This window comes from Chelonoidis abingdonii, chromosome 7, assembly GCF_003597395.2.
Source record: "Chelonoidis abingdonii isolate Lonesome George chromosome 7, CheloAbing_2.0, whole genome shotgun sequence".
NCBI classification, from domain to species: Eukaryota; Metazoa; Chordata; order Testudines; family Testudinidae; genus Chelonoidis; species Chelonoidis abingdonii.
The window spans coordinates 4,635,132-4,650,709 of NC_133775.1; the positions used below are offsets into that span (position 1 = coordinate 4,635,132).

The 15,578-nt window shown below is 41.6% G+C and overlaps 1 protein-coding gene across 6 annotated transcripts in view; it reads left to right on the top strand.

Moving 5' to 3' along the window:
* The window catches only part of MAST2 (microtubule associated serine/threonine kinase 2), a 368,160-nt gene that overhangs the window by 190,361 nt on the left and 162,221 nt on the right, over positions 1–15,578 (top strand). For 4 of the 6 annotated variants that reach the window (XM_075067585.1, XM_075067581.1, XM_075067582.1 and 1 more), the window contains one exon: positions 2,987–3,193. The exons of the other annotated variants lie outside the window; for them this stretch is intronic. In XM_075067585.1, the coding sequence (XP_074923686.1) occupies positions 2,987–3,193 (207 nt within the window). The remainder of the gene's footprint in view (positions 1–2,986; positions 3,194–15,578) is intronic. 6 annotated transcript variants of the gene reach the window in all.

A 15,578-nucleotide genomic window follows, 5' to 3' on the forward strand; every position in this document is an offset into this window, starting at 1 on the left:
TATTATTTATTTATTTATTTTTACCAGAAGCAAAGTAGGTGAATATCTATGCCCAGTTAATACAACATATGTTGTTTATTATTTGTATAATAATACCACCTTGTAGCACCCAGAAGTCCTAGCCAGGACCCCATTGTGCAAGGCTCTGTACAAACACAGAACAAAGACACAGTCCCTGCCCCAAAGAATTTACAATCTTGTACAGTCTTACCATCTGGTATAGTACATATCACTTCTGTCTACAGCACAATTCTTGCTGTGTGTCCCAAACAAAAATCATTATTAATTGAGCCTTCATTGTACATGTAAGGATTAAGTTTTGGGGATTGGGTACAAAATTTTTAATTTTGTGATATGTAAAGTCTTGATTGAGGATCATAGTTTTAATATAAGGGTGGCTTTTATGGTTTATATTTAATGATTTAAAATTTGTCTTTTAATTCTGGTATAACAGCCCATCATCTTTGGGTTGGTGGGAAAAAATATTATACTACCTAACTTGTAACTTCAAACGAAGTTGATTTATTTGTTGGTCATGATAAAAATCTTATCCATATTAGTTTTCAAGAAACTTAAGTGGTCAAAACAACAGTTCTGGATAGTAATGTGTAGCTGCTAAGGTAAATTGGATACTGAGTTATATAAACAGGCCTAGCAGACCTGTGGTGGTGTTAGCAAATGCAATATTTTTCTTCAAAGAATATTTTTTTGGAATACTTTGTGAAGGGTCCCGCCAGGCAGCCAGCATTTGTACTAGACTTTGGTTAGTTTTGTCACACTAAGGAGTGCAGCATTGGACCTTAAAATATGTTCAGCTGTTTGGAGTGTAATAACTCATGTTGCTGTAATTATGATACTCTCTTATGTAAATATACACAGATTATTTTCCTCCAGCATGCTTAAAATCTGGGGTAAAAAAGACTTTCATATCATATTAGAAATTAATGAGTTTACATTATTTTAATAGCCCAGGCATTTTTTTCTTTATCATAGAATCATAGAATAGGGTTGGAAGGGACCTCAGGAGGTCATCTAGTCCAACCCCCTGCTCAAAGCAGGACCAATCCCCAACTAAATCATTCCAGCCAGGGCTTTGTCAAGGCTGGCTGTAAAAACCTATAAGGATGGAGATTCCACCACCTCCCTAGGTAAAAACAATGAGGAGTCTGGTGGCACCTTAAAGACTAACAGATTTATTTCGGCTTAAGCTTTCGTGGGTTAAAAAGCCAACTTCTTCAGATGTGTGGAGTCTCCCCAAATAAATCCGTTAGTCTTTAAGGTGCCACTGGACTCCTCGTTGTTTTTGTGGATACAGACTAACACGGCTACCCCTCTGATACTTGGCTCCCTAGGTAACCCATTCCAGTGCTTCACCACCCACCTAGTGAAATAGTTTTTCCTAATATCCAACATAGACCTTCCCCACTGCAACTTGAGACCATTACTCCTTCTTCTGTCATCTGCCACCACTGAGAGCAGCCTAGTTCCATCCTCTTTGGAACTCCGGTTCTGGTAGAATCATAGAAGGTTAGGGTTGGAAGGGACCTCAGAAGGTCATCTAGTCCAACCCCCTGCTCAAAGCAAGACCAATCCCCAGACAGATTTTTACCCCAGTTCCCTAAATGGATTGAACTCACAACCCTGGGTTTAGCAGGCCAATGCTCAAACCACTGAGCTATCCCTCCCCCTTGCTATCAAATCGGCTCCTCACTCTTTTCTTCTGCAGACTAAATAAGCCCAGTTCCCTCAGTCTCTCCTTGTAAGTCGTGTAGTAGCCCCCTAATAATTTTTGTTGCCCTCCGCTGGACTCTCTCCAGTTTGTCCACATCCTTTCTGTAGTGGGGAACCGTTGATCACTACCTGTTGAGCCCGATGATCTAGCCAGTGTTCTATCCACGTTATAGTCCATTCATCTAACCCATACTTTAGCAAAATGAGCACACAGTTGGGGATCTTCTCAATTCTAATCCTGGTTCTACAGTTTATCTGCTGTGATTGGTCACATAACTCCTCTGTGCCTCAATTTTCCCAAACAAGCAATTTAATACTGTACTCAGCAATGATGTTTGTGAAGCTCTTCCCTTCTCCCCTCCAGCCTCCTGAATGATGGCAGAGTTCAGTCCCGGCTGACAGTGAAAAATGAACATGTGCTCTGCCCCCACCAGCAGTGAAGTTCCCCCCGCCTCGCTGCCTCTCTTCCAGAAAGTCTTAAGTGGTGGGGGAAGCTCTGGAAGGAAGGGGAAGGAGTCAGAGAAGATGAAGTTTTGCAATGCTCCCTTGTAAAGTTGCTGCTCTTCCAGAGAATCTTACGAGCAGTGGACAGAGCAGGCAGCCAAATGATGTTATAAGGGAGCATTGCACAACTTTAAACGAGCCTGTTCCTTAATGGAGCAGGGACGTAACATCGAAATGTTAAGTGAGAGGACGTTAAGTGAGGTGTTACCGTATTTCTTACACACCTATGTATGAGAAACAAGGTAGATGAGGTAATATCTTTTACTGGACCAACTTCTGTTGGTGAGAGATACAAACTTTCGAGACACACAGAACTCTTCTTCAGGTCTGGGGAAGGTACTTCCAGTGTAACAGCAAAATGCAAGGTGGAAAAGGTTGTTTAGCATGAGTTGGTCCAATAAAAGATAATACGTCCCACACCGTGTCTCTCTAATACCAAGGGACTGACACAGCTACAACTACATTGCATATAATCTTAGGTTTGGCATGGAAGATTTGGTCAGTTCAGGATCAAATAACTCCACAGTGGAAAAATAGCGTTGAGTTAGTGTTGCACTGGCTACAGTAACATTTTGGTTATTTCATCATAACAGTTGAACAAGTTCAGGGTTGATTAAAAGGTTGACTTTTGACCACTTAGTTTATTAAATTACTTTAATAGAAAAACTTTTAAATATTTTTATTGTTTTAAAAATAAAAGCAATAACGTATGACATTGACGCTGATTGTTTTTACTGTGGTACCTTGTCAGAATCTCCTCTCCTTTGTACTCCCACTGCCGAGGAAGTGATGTTCATCAGCACATGTTCTCCCCTACATCTGCTCCAGGTCTACAACACCTTAAAATCCCATTTAGTGCGGATTGTGCTCTCGCTACTTCTCCTTTAGTCTTTTACGTGAACCCACAACCCCAGAGCAACCCTGCTAGTCCCTGCTACAGCAATCCGCTACAATGGAGGTAAGGAAAAATACAAAGTAGGAACAGTTAACAATTTTATTCCAGTGTAACAACTTATAAACATCTCATTAGTTAATAATTCAAGAGAATAATATCTAAAAAAGATAAACAGACTTTGTGTTTATATTTAATTGTATGGTGTTCAGGCCTGTTTTGCATGTTTGTCCAAACTGTTAGTTCACCTACAGCTAAAGGTCTCTAATAAGGAAAAAAGCAATATACGTACATACATTGGCATACATGCATACATATTAACTAGCATACTACATGAGTTTAGAAATTAACTCTTCATTGTTATTGCCTATAATGTTTTTCAGTTCCTTAAACCTTGTTGTGTTATTGCAGGACAAATGGTACGTACGAATTCTCTTAGTTCTTTGAGTTATCATCCCATGTGTGTTCCACTCGAGATGTGCATGTGCTCCATGCTCCTGAGATGGGAAGATTTTTGCTAGCAGTGTCTGTTGGTTCATACTTCTGCCCTTCTCCTCGTGCTTCAAACCTATAAGTGGCAGCATGGGCTGATTGCCTCTCTAGTTTCTTTCTACTGCCCATGGTCTGAGAGAGATGCTCTTCAGTGTCTGCAGTGTTAGCTAGCATTCTTCTTCAAAACGTTGTCGTTAGTTTTAAATAATTTAAAAAACCTGTTTGTAGATAGTTTAGTAGTCCTGAGGACCTGGGTGTCCCATCCTCCCCTCTGCCCCCATATCCCTGTGGGGTGCCTAATATGCCCAGGATCCTGAGATTCGAAGACTGTGTGGCCTGCCCCTGGGCTTTTCCAGTCAGGGATGACCACGACACATGCCTCCATTGCCTTGGGGTTGCTCATATCCCTTCTAAATGAAGCATCAAGCCCATGAGCACAGGCTTAAAAGATTCCTAATGGACTGTGCTTTAAGGCCCCAGTTCGGTCCTGGCCGATCAGACCTCCTGTACATCAGACAGAGGCAATGTGAAGCACCCATCCAAGGACAATGATCTCCAGCTTTGGGGGGAATTGCAGCAAACAAGATGGCTCTTCCAAATAAAAGGCATGAGGGGGGTAAGAGCAATCATTCTCACAAGAAACATGAGATATCTCCCTCCAAGTCATCACCCAAAAAGAGGACCTGCTCTGTGATGCTGTCTTAGTCCAATAAAACTTTGCACCCTACCACCGGAGTGTCAGGAGCTCACAAGGATTACAGTTCTGGTTTCTTGGCACTCAAAGGCAAGAATGCCCTGAAACCAGCCCTACCTGAAGGAGTAGGCCGAAGATTGGCACCAGTGAAGAAAAGAAGGCAGCGTATGCATCCTACATCATCAGTACTATGAAATGAGAAAGGATTGTTGATAGTTGAGACTAGGGCAAAGCCACTGATGCCAATAAGGGAATGAAGCCTGGTCTGCTGTCTTGTTTCGGGGGCTAGATACACTGCCCCAGAGGACACTGCTATCACATGGATCCAGAGTTGCCAGTACTGTTGGACCAGGTACTAGCTAGTGATGTCCTCACACCATCAGTTCATCACTATCCTGTACCATTGACCAGCTGAGGCATAATAAGAACTCCCGTACCAACAGCACTATGCATCAGCAGAGAAGGCTCCTTCTCCAGTGTCAGTCGAAGAGCTTTACCATACCATCAAGATGAGTTCAGCCCTGACAGAGGGTCCAAGATTTCATGAACACCTTTGCTCTCGCACCGGAGAGACTGTACACAGCTTGGTACCCCCTTCCATGAGGTCTGTCCCATTTCCCCTATGATTCCTCACATTGGCCTTACTGGGAGGTTCCTGGGATACATATATGTGACATCCTGAATCTGTAAGGTCATACCAGAAGTCAAGACAAGCTTCCCCACACAGAGAAGAACATCAAACCCTCAGGAATTATCTGAGGAAGACGGGCAACCTGACAGACCCGGCAGGACTATTCACCTGGGCAAGGTTGTTGTTATCGCTCACAAATGGGATAGTTGCACTGGCTTCACTGACACCACCCAACAACTACAGGCCGTGCCAGCACTTCCGGAGGAGGATTGCAGACACTCTCCAAATTCCCCTGGAGAAAGTACAGGACACCCCTTATAAACTACTAGACATTCTCCAGATTGCTGATTCCAGTAAGATGGCACTGCCCCTTCATGAGGCTATCTTAGAACTGGCCAAGATGGGCTGACATACTCCAGCCACTTGTTCTCCCACTCCAAAGAGAACAGAGAGGGAAAGCTTTGTGCCATCTAGGAAAGCAGAATACTTATTTCACACCCTGATTTGAATTCTCAAGTGATGCAAATTGCCACCCAAAAGAGCATGCGAAACTACTTCAGATTTACATCCTCTGATAAGGAGGTCAAATGTGTAAACCTCTTTAGAAGAAAAAACTTCACTTTGGTGAGCTAAGAGTTCCACATAGCAAACTGCCAAGCTTTATTGTCAAAGTATGATTTTTATTAGTTGTTATAAGTTCTCGGAATTCACCAACAAACTCCATGAAGAAGGTAGACTTTAATTCCAAGCAGTTATCAATGAAGGCAAATTACTGGCTAGATTGGCCATCCAGGCCTCAATGGATGCAGCAGATACAGCCTCCTGCTTGATTGAAATGTCCATAGTAAAAGACAGATTTCGTGCCTCCAATACTCCAGATTTCCCAGAAAAGACCAGCTCACTGTGGAGAATCCTGACTTTTGAGGGAAATAACATATTCAATGAGGACAAAAATCAGTCACTACAGTCCCTCAAATACTCAAGAGCATCCCTTCACTTGCTGAGTGGCTATACCCCAGCACCGTGGAAGATATATCCCAAGACTCAGCGCTACATACAACAGACCTTTAACCATTCTACCAACAACCAGACCTTTAACCATTCTACCATCAAAGTGCTTATGAACCACCTCTGAAATGCCAGAGAATGCAGCATAGTAAGCATAATGTCGTGCCTTCATTCTGCTTCCAGTCCTAACTACCCACCAAAAAATCCTTTTGACAGGACTTTTGAGAGCTGCAAAGCAATCCCCCTTCTACATTTATCTTGTCCAGACTCCTGCACCCCATTTGGTGGCCACTTGTTCTATGCTTGGCACCTCATAACATCAGATAGATGGGTTCTGGAAATTATCATCACTGGTTATACCCTTTCCCATCTGTCTTCAAGGTTGCTTCTCATGAGAGGTTCTTCAGTCAAGAAGTAGACTACTCTATCTGGGAGCCATAGATCTGGTACTAGCTCAGCATGGGGAAAAAATATTATATTCAAAATATTTCCTCATTCGCCAAGAAGAAAGGCAGCTGGAAACCCATGCTAGATCTCAGATAGCTGAATGCTTTTATTTGCTGCCTGAGGTTCGGAATGATCACCCTGGCCTCTCTAATCCTCTCATAGAACAAGGGCGACTGGTTCACAGTTCTTGATTTAAAGGATGCTTATGTTCACATAGATATCCGCCCTGCACACAGAAGATTCTTGCGATTCGTTCACCATGGGCCTATAACATTAACAGTACAGAGTGCTCCCCCTTTTCCTTTCAACAGCACCAACGGTATTCACCAAGGTGCTATCAGCGGTGGCAGTCCACCGCTGTTCTCAGGGCTTGTCAGTGTTCTGCTACCTCTACAGCTGATTGCTCCTGGGTAAGTCATATCAACAGGCTTGAGTGACAACCTTGCTCTCTGTCCTGCAGTGTTTAGGGCTCCAAGTAAACTTAGAAAAGTCCATTTTAGTTCTCACAGTGGGCCTACTGTGCATAAGGATGGAGACGTTGGCACAACCCAGTTGTTGGTCAGGTTCTGGTTTCTGGGGAAGTTAGTCGTTGGAGAGAATGATACATGGCAATCATTTTGGTAATACACAATATAATGAAAGGCATGTTTGAAGGCAACCAATGAAATGGTGATAAAGCTTAAATGTTGTTTTTCATTGTGTTTCAGTTAAAAAAAAATATACAGTACTACAGGGCAAATACTGGGTAACATTCAAATGTAATAAGTGTAGTTTAGTGCTGTTAAACACCAGAGTTAGACTGGTAAAAAGCAGGTGGAGTTATCTATATTAGAATAGTGTTAAATTTAATTGAAATAATATTTTTTGGCATGGGGGCTAACAGTATTTAAAAACAAATCCAATCATAAGACATTTTTGCAAGATACAATGCTTTTTCCTGTCAGTCAAAAATGTTCAAGGGTCTCCGCCATTAGACAAAAATGGGTCAGTGAATAATTTTCACGATAGTAATAGTCCCTGTAAATGTCTGTGTTGAGTTCTATTTCAGCTTTACCCGGGGCTGTTCATGACTATAATACTGTTCACATATGCAGACCTTCTGGCCATCTGCTCCCTGAATACCAAACAGATAATGATTCAGGGATGTGTGGTTGCATTATAAATGCTCAGCTCTATAATAACTTTTTATTTGTTGTTCTTTGTAAGTTTTTGCTTTCACCTGTGCAGCTCTTGATCCTGTTTTATCCTGTCCTCCTTTGTTGTAGTTTTGTTTACTTGGTTACCATACTGGCTATGGGTATTCTCACTGCTGAGTTAGAGCAAAGGTTCATTCTGTAAGCTATTTACTGTCACTGATCTAGTCAGTTTAAAGCACGTAGGTCGGTCAGGTTGCAGTGAATTCCCCTAGCTGTGTAGGTGGGATTAGGACTTGCATTTTCCTGTAACTAATACAGTGTACATTGTAATGTTAGAAGTTTATCACATTTGACCATCAGTAATCCATTTTCCCCTTTTTCTTTCAACTATTTCATGATGCTTTTAGTCTTTCTGCTTGAACAGATAAGCGGCTATTGTACAGCTGACGTCAGTGCTAGGGATGGAGGCTGTTGGCTTCAGAGAGAGGAAATCTAATTAGGAATAGAAATATTGTATACCTCAGGTTTAACAGAAAATAAAAGTGAGCTTCTTTATGATCACTAAAAGGGGCTTTGAGGTGGCACACTAAGAGACACTGACAATGGATAAATTAGGTAAGTATTATAGATGTTCTGTATGTGATGTGGGACCATTTTTAGATCCAAGATTATCAACAGGAAGAGATAAAATGGTCTCAAAAACACTACATAGATATGTTGAGTATATATTTGTTGTTTGGGTTTGGCAAATGCTTCTCTAGATATGAGGCAACTCAGATTACCAGATGCCACTTGGCCATATTTCACAACTGTACCTTAGTATGAGTTGGCCACTCATTATAAAGCCAAATTTATCTATCTGCCCGAGAACCTGGTTTTATTGCACTACTTGACATTAAATTGTTTTAAAGATGTTATGCGTTAAATTGTCATCAGATGAGATGAATCTTGAGATTATAAAAAAATCATAAAAAAACCAACCCTCATGTTGGTTGTAGCTATTCTTGCAGCAAGACATATTTGGGCTTAGCCAGCTTTACATAGGTATTCCTGTGATAAAAGCAGATAGGAGAGTTAGATTTTTCAGTTTAGGCCTCACTCAGTGTGGTGCTATAGTTCCAAAAGTGGGTAAGATTAGATGTTAGTGGGCATGGGAGAGGCTTTAATTAATCCTTCCTTGCAAGTTGAAGGGGAGGAGTGAATGGGTGGCAGCAATATCAGACAGAATATCCCAATGGGTGTTTTTCCCACCCTGCTATCTATTATTTTACGAAATAGTATGCACTTATAATTCTGTATTCTACAATTTGTTGTTGTAAGAATGTGTCTCTCCCTCTTCTCCCCTCTCTACCCCAGTGTTCTAGCTTTTAAAAGTATTTAGGGATAATATCTTTATTAATGTTATGTAGTTTTGCAAAATAGCCACGAACATTTATTAGTGTAGGCATAAAATTTACTCATAAACCTTAATATGATGATGATCAAATACTTTACTTTCTTATTTAAATAAAACAATATGAAAGCGACTTCAAATTCAGATTTGTCTCAGGTGGCCAGAAACTAGGCGTCAAAACCTGAACAAAATAAAACTGACATTTTACAAGGCTGGTCTTGCTTTTAAAGGTTGTTATATATAGTGTAGGTAATAGATTTTATTTTAATATATTTATATGGATACAGACTTTCTGAAAAAGCATGCATTTAATCACAATAAAAGGGTAGAAAGTGGGAATAGTGTGTTTTCTAAAATCTTTATTGAACTGTGGATAGGTTACTTTAAAAAAATCCAACTTTTCATATAAATAGATGCTGTCAGAGCTGAGAGACCTAAATTTAGACCTGTCACCTCTGTGTATGTGTTTGTGTGCAAGTGCACATTGAGCTATCCCCTCCTCTCAGCAGGTCTATTCTGTTCCTGTGAGCAAGGGTATTGAAAAGAACAAATATCCTGCTCTGCAAACACTACAGGGTGAAATTCACTTCATCCTCCTGAAGCTTGACACATTGGGCATTCTGAAACGTGGGAAATTGGGGAAGGATAAATCTTACTCCATTCTGGGGCCATGGTGCGAGTCTGCAGCTTCTCCATGTCACTTGTACAGTGTGTTGGGGCTCTTGGTTCTGGTGGCTCCAGCACATGCCCAGTACAAAAGCCTCTTTCATCACATGCTGGATGTGTGGAAGAGCCCCCATTCACCCCAAATTCAGCTCTGCTGCCTATGGTCCCCTGTGTGGTCTCAGAGGTGTTCAGGGCTTTGTATTGGGTGCCTGAACCAGAGCAAATTTCATTCTACAGTGAATAGGATTCAAAACTTAGTTTATAAAGGCCATGTCTAGTCTAGGAAAATGAATAGTGTTTATAAAAGCATTAGTAAACACGTTTTAATTAACACAACTTTAATTAGCCCTAGTGGGTACCCTGGGGTTGACCACAAACAGTTAACATATTTTAAAACATGTTGCCATGTCTACACTGGATGCAAAATCTTGTTTACAATCATGTTAGTTAAAACCTGTTAATTAGTATGCTCACAAAAACTACTGTTATGCAAGGCTAGATATGGCCTTGAAACAGAATGGAGGGGGTTTTGTGGAGATATGCACATGTACAATCCCAAAGAACCTCAGCTCTCTACTCGGGATGAAGTCCTAGGTTTGGGGAATAAATTGACTTCACAAGATCACAGCAGCGCTTGAATATGGGGGAATTAGATATTTTATATTTATTTTAAATGTTGGGTTTGTTAACCTTGAGGGAGTGTCCTTTAAGATTTACTTTTAAATATTTCAAGGTATATTAAGAAACAGAAATAGTATAATAATTTTAACAGTATGTTATCTCTCACTGCTTAAATTCCCTCTGAGTGTAAAGTTACTTGAGATAGCATTTGAGAGTTTATTTTAGTTACTATTTCCTATTTGACAGCTGTCAGGGGATTAATGAATAGCTCTATAACATTTGGAAATTGCTTTGTCTGTCGCAGCAGATGGTACTTTCCAGTTTGAGTTCTTTCTGCACTTCAGATTATGTTTCCTTAAAATGTGCTGAATAATTGTTTTGTTTTCACAGGTGTCTTAATGCTATTTTCACAAATGTAGATTGACCAATCTAGGCATACTGTGTCATAGGGCAGCTGTAGTCTCTGAATGTACTACATGAGTACTATGAAACTTTTGGATTTTGAGTAGATATTATTTTGGTGATTTTTATTTTAATATGAACATTTGCTTTACATTATAAATTCTTACATAAATTTCACTTTGGAGACTTAGAGTTCCTATTTTGTTAAATTTTTTTTTTAGACTGATATTCTTGAGATTTTTCTTTGTTCTTTTACTGTTACCAGTTGCCATACTTGGGAATAGTTCCTCCCTGCCAGCCAATGGATGGCACAATGAAACTTTTAGGTAATGTTCCCTGTACATGAGAAGTTTGTTGGCTCCAAAATCTTCTATTTTGTCTGGCTCCAGCTGATGGAAGATGACCAGTTCCTTTGCAAGTTGGTAGGGATAGAAGAACCTGCAGTCTTGGAATCTTTGGAGCACTCTCCTCTGAGCAGCTTTGGACAAGTTCATTTATAGTACAAGCAGCCCCAGTGCCCCACTCCCAGATAAAAGATGCTGCAGAGGACTCCACCAGATGGCTAAGAAACCTAAGGTATTTTCCAATGGCATGAGATGTCTACAGTGCAGGGACCTGCATAGCCCAATATACCAGGATATTTCTTCTTAAACTGAATAGAGGATTTTTGTGTAGAAGTAGTGTTCTGTGCTGGGGAATGCTGAATTGTGGCCTTCCCCACACCAAGAAAGACATCACTCTTCCTTATTGTTTGACAGCAGATGTTTCTGTTATACCCAGGCTGTCTAAGACAATCAGACAGCACAGAGGACTGCTTGGGGTCCTCTGGTATAGTAGTGATACAGGCATAACTTCTCCAGCTCTCCTCTTGCAGCAGGCCACATGACGCCGCAGGCCCCATGACACAGCATGTGGCCACTCCGAAGAAATAGGACCACACCACCCTTTCCCTCTTTCTTTCCATTCTGTTTTTCATGCCACCTCTCTTCCCTGAAAAATGTTTTACTCTAGTGCTCAAGCCATCTGATTCTCCACTCCCATCCTCATAATTAGGGCTACAGATGTGTTATGGCATTTTATTTGTCAAAAAATCACGGAGTGGTCATGGTAAATTTAATAAAGGTCATCGGTTTAGGGGGAAATGGTATGTAAAGTGATGGGAGTGCCATTTAAAGTGGAGAAGTCATGCAGGAGGAGTTGGGTCCTATCCCCAGGAGGTAGGAGGCCCTGGGTGGGATGTCAGGTCCTGCCCTGGGAGATGGGAGGCCAAGGTGGATGGGGTTGCAGAGCAAGTGGTCTGCACTCACCATGCAGTGGTGGCTCCTGTCCCACAGTACTGGCCTGGTTCCCTGCTCCCTGGGTCTCAATTCAGTGTGCAGATGGGCCACTCCCCTGCAATACCCTGCCCTCTTCCTGGCCCCGGTGCCACCAGATTGCCTCCCTTGAGCTAGGCTCAACATAGAAGTAATGGATAAACTGAAAAATCACAGTATCTATGACATTTTTACTACTGTGACAAATCTATAGTCTACTTATAGTCCTCTTACCTAGTTTAAGCTACACAGTAAATACAAATTATTATTATAAGTCTAGACAATATTTGGAACCATCATGATCTCTGCCATTCTGAAATAGCTCGCTTCACTTTCATGTTCCTTCCTTTCCTCCTACCCCTTGCCTAATTTTAGGTCAAGTCTTTAGGGCAGGGACTTGTTGATTTAGATGTCTGAAAAGGACCTAGCACACATTGGTTCTATAAAAATAATGTGGGGTTCCCACTTCTAACTTCTCATGCCCCATGTCTTCTAAATATAGATGTTTATTTGCTTAAATACCGTACTCTAAAGATATACCTACCTAAATAACAGATTTGTGCCTTGTAAAGAATCTGCTGCAAATGCAAAAGTGCCGCCACATATTTCACGATCATTTGTTCCTGTGTTGTGGTTTGTTGTTTCTTACTGCAATGCAGGGGGATCCTTAGTTCATTTCCTGTGTGGGAGCTTTTTTGATTTGGCTCCCATTCATATATTCTTGTAACTTATTTCACTAACATGATGTGATTTTTTAAAAAAAATATGGTAAATATAAATTAATAAAGAATAAGTAAGGAAGCCAAAGTGTAACTGCAAGGGAGTGTTTAAAAAAAAAAGCAGGGGGAGACATTAAATCAGTTTTTCTTTCTTACTGCAGCTTATGTATCTACTAGTCCACTCCACTTCTTTTTAAAAGTGAGAAGATTTCAAGGCTATTAAACACCCAATCTTCACACTGACGCGACAAAAATATTTAGCACAGGTGTTTCTGTAAGTCCTAGATATCCAAACTTTGCTCAGCTGAGGGCTTCCTTGCAACTTGACAAAAGTGTAACAGATACAATTAATTTACGTAAAATGGAGCTGATTATAGCTTCCCACCTCTTTGATACAAAGGTGCAGCCTATGGAGACATGTCCCAGCATGCAATACTGCCGCTTGATCTGAGGAGCCAGAGCTCAAAATGGAGCATGATGCTGGATCCTGTCATCTCTGCAAGCTGTGTCTCTGTATTAAAAATGAGGACAGCTACAGATTGCGTTATAGAAGTCCACAGTCCACTTTTTGCCATTATCAGTGCTGATCTACATTTTGAAAAGTAACAGGATTTAATGAGCTTCAAATTCACACTTCCAATAAATAAAAAAAAATACCTTGGGGATGCTGTGAGAGAGATGTGCTGGGAGCCGCGCTCACAGTGCTTGCCGCCACTGATTTAACTGACACTCTACAGCGCTGCATCTTGCAGCGCCTCAGGGGGTGTTTTTCCACACCCCTGAGCGCGAAGTATGCAGCGCTGTAAAGTGCCAGTGTAGCCAATCCCTCAGTAAACTCTGCTGACACCATGACCAGAGGACCAATGGGGTGGACAAGATACTTCAAATCTTGGTGGAGGGAAGTCTTTTGTTGTGCCTCTTTGTTTTTGGTCTGCTTGTTGCTCTAACTGTGGACTGAAGAAGACCAGACGTCAACCACAGGCTCTCCAAATTTTTCTGAATCAGTCTCCTCATGGTTTCAAACTTGTAAGTAACAGCAGGCCTAGGCATGTTAGTCTTATTTTTGTTTTCTCAACTTGCAAAATGTTCTCCTTCTTTGCTGGAGAGGGATTTTTACCTCTGTTTGCTGTAACTATTGAACCATAAAAGCTAGAGGGGTTCCTACTAGCGCTATAATCAATCTGAATTTACCAATACTGTAAAAGTATAATTTCCATCCTGATATTACAGAGATGATTTGTTTACCTTTCTTTAATTAAAAGCTTACTTCTTAAGAAACCGGATGACTTTGTTCTTGTCTTGTTGGATCTGACAAGGGATTGGATCTTGGTCTGGACTCACAGGAATGGCTGGGGCTAAAGGAGGGGGGAATGGGTAATATTCTCTTTGTGTAAGACCAAGGGGTTCTGATTCGGATGCTTCACGCCAGGACTGTGGTGAAAAAGCCTCTCCAAGGCAGACCCAGAGGAGGGGAAGGTTTTGAGGGGGACAGAAGTGTTCCAGACACTGAAATTCTGGATGTCAACAAGTGTACCAAGATCTAAGCTAGTATTAAGCTTAGAAGTGTCCGAAAGCAGGTCCCCACATCTGGTACCCTAAAGTATCAGAGTGGGGGGGGCGGGGACCTTAACAAACCAAGCAGATATGAGGAAAGTGACTTATTCCCTCTATTTGGCACTGGTGACGGCCACACCTGGAGTACCTGCGTCCAGTATTGTGGGCCCACCCATCTACAGAAAAGGACTGTGGACAAATTGGAGACAGTCCAGGCGAGGGCAACGGAAAATGATCAGGGGGCTGGGGCAACATGACGTATGAGGAGAAGCGAGGAAGTGGAGCTTGTTTAGTCTGCAAGAAAGAGCAAGAGTGATGGGGGATTTGAGTAGCTGACTTTCACTACCTGAAGGGGGTTCCAAGAGGGAGGGAGGTCAGCTGTTCCAGGGGTGGCAGATGACAGAACAAGGAGATGGTCTCGAGTTGCAGTGGGGGAGGTTTAGGTTGAGATATTAGGGAAGAACTTTTTATACTCAGAAAGTGGTGAAGCACTGGAATGGGTTAACCTAGGGAGGTGGTGGAAATCTCCATCCTTAGAGGGTTTAAGGCCCGAGCTTGACAAAGCCGGCCTGGGATGATTTAGTGTGGGGTTTGGTTCGCCTCTTGAACAGGTGTTGGAACTATGAGTGACCTGCCCTGAAGGTCCCTTGCCAACCCCTGAAGTAGGTCTACTGATTCTAACACACACAGACCAAACACGTACAGCACAATACCTTTAGCTGGAGCTCCTGGGCACACACGCATCCCAGCCTATTTTTTATTATTCAGGAAGTGTGAATTTGAAGCTCAATTAAATCCTGTTACTTTTACAAAATTAGATCCAAGTCACTGATAATCGGCAAAAAAGTGGAACTGTGCGACTTTCGTAATAAGACCGCACATCTGGTAGCTGTCCTCATTTTTAAATACAGAAGACAACACGCTTGCAAAGAATGAGAAGGATCCAGCATCATGCCATTTTGAAGCTCTGGCTTCCTCAGATCAAGCGGTCAGTAATTGCATGCTGGGAATGTCTCCATAGGCTGCACCTTTGTACATATAGAGGTGGGAAGCCTATAATCAGTCCTTACATTTTACGTAAATTAATTGTACTGTTTACATTATTGTCCAAGTTGCAAGGAGCCCTCCATGCTCGACAAAAGTTTAGGATATCTAGGACTTACAGAACACCCTGTCTAAATATTTTTGTTCGCGTCAGTGTGAACGATGTGGTGTTAATAGCTCTCTGAAATCTTCTCACATTAAAAAGCAAGTGGAGTGGACTAGTACGATACTATCTAAGCTGCAGTCATATGTAAAGAAAACTGATTTAATGTCTCCCGCTGCTATTTTTTTTTAAACACTCCATTGCGCAGTTACACCGTTTGGCTTCCTC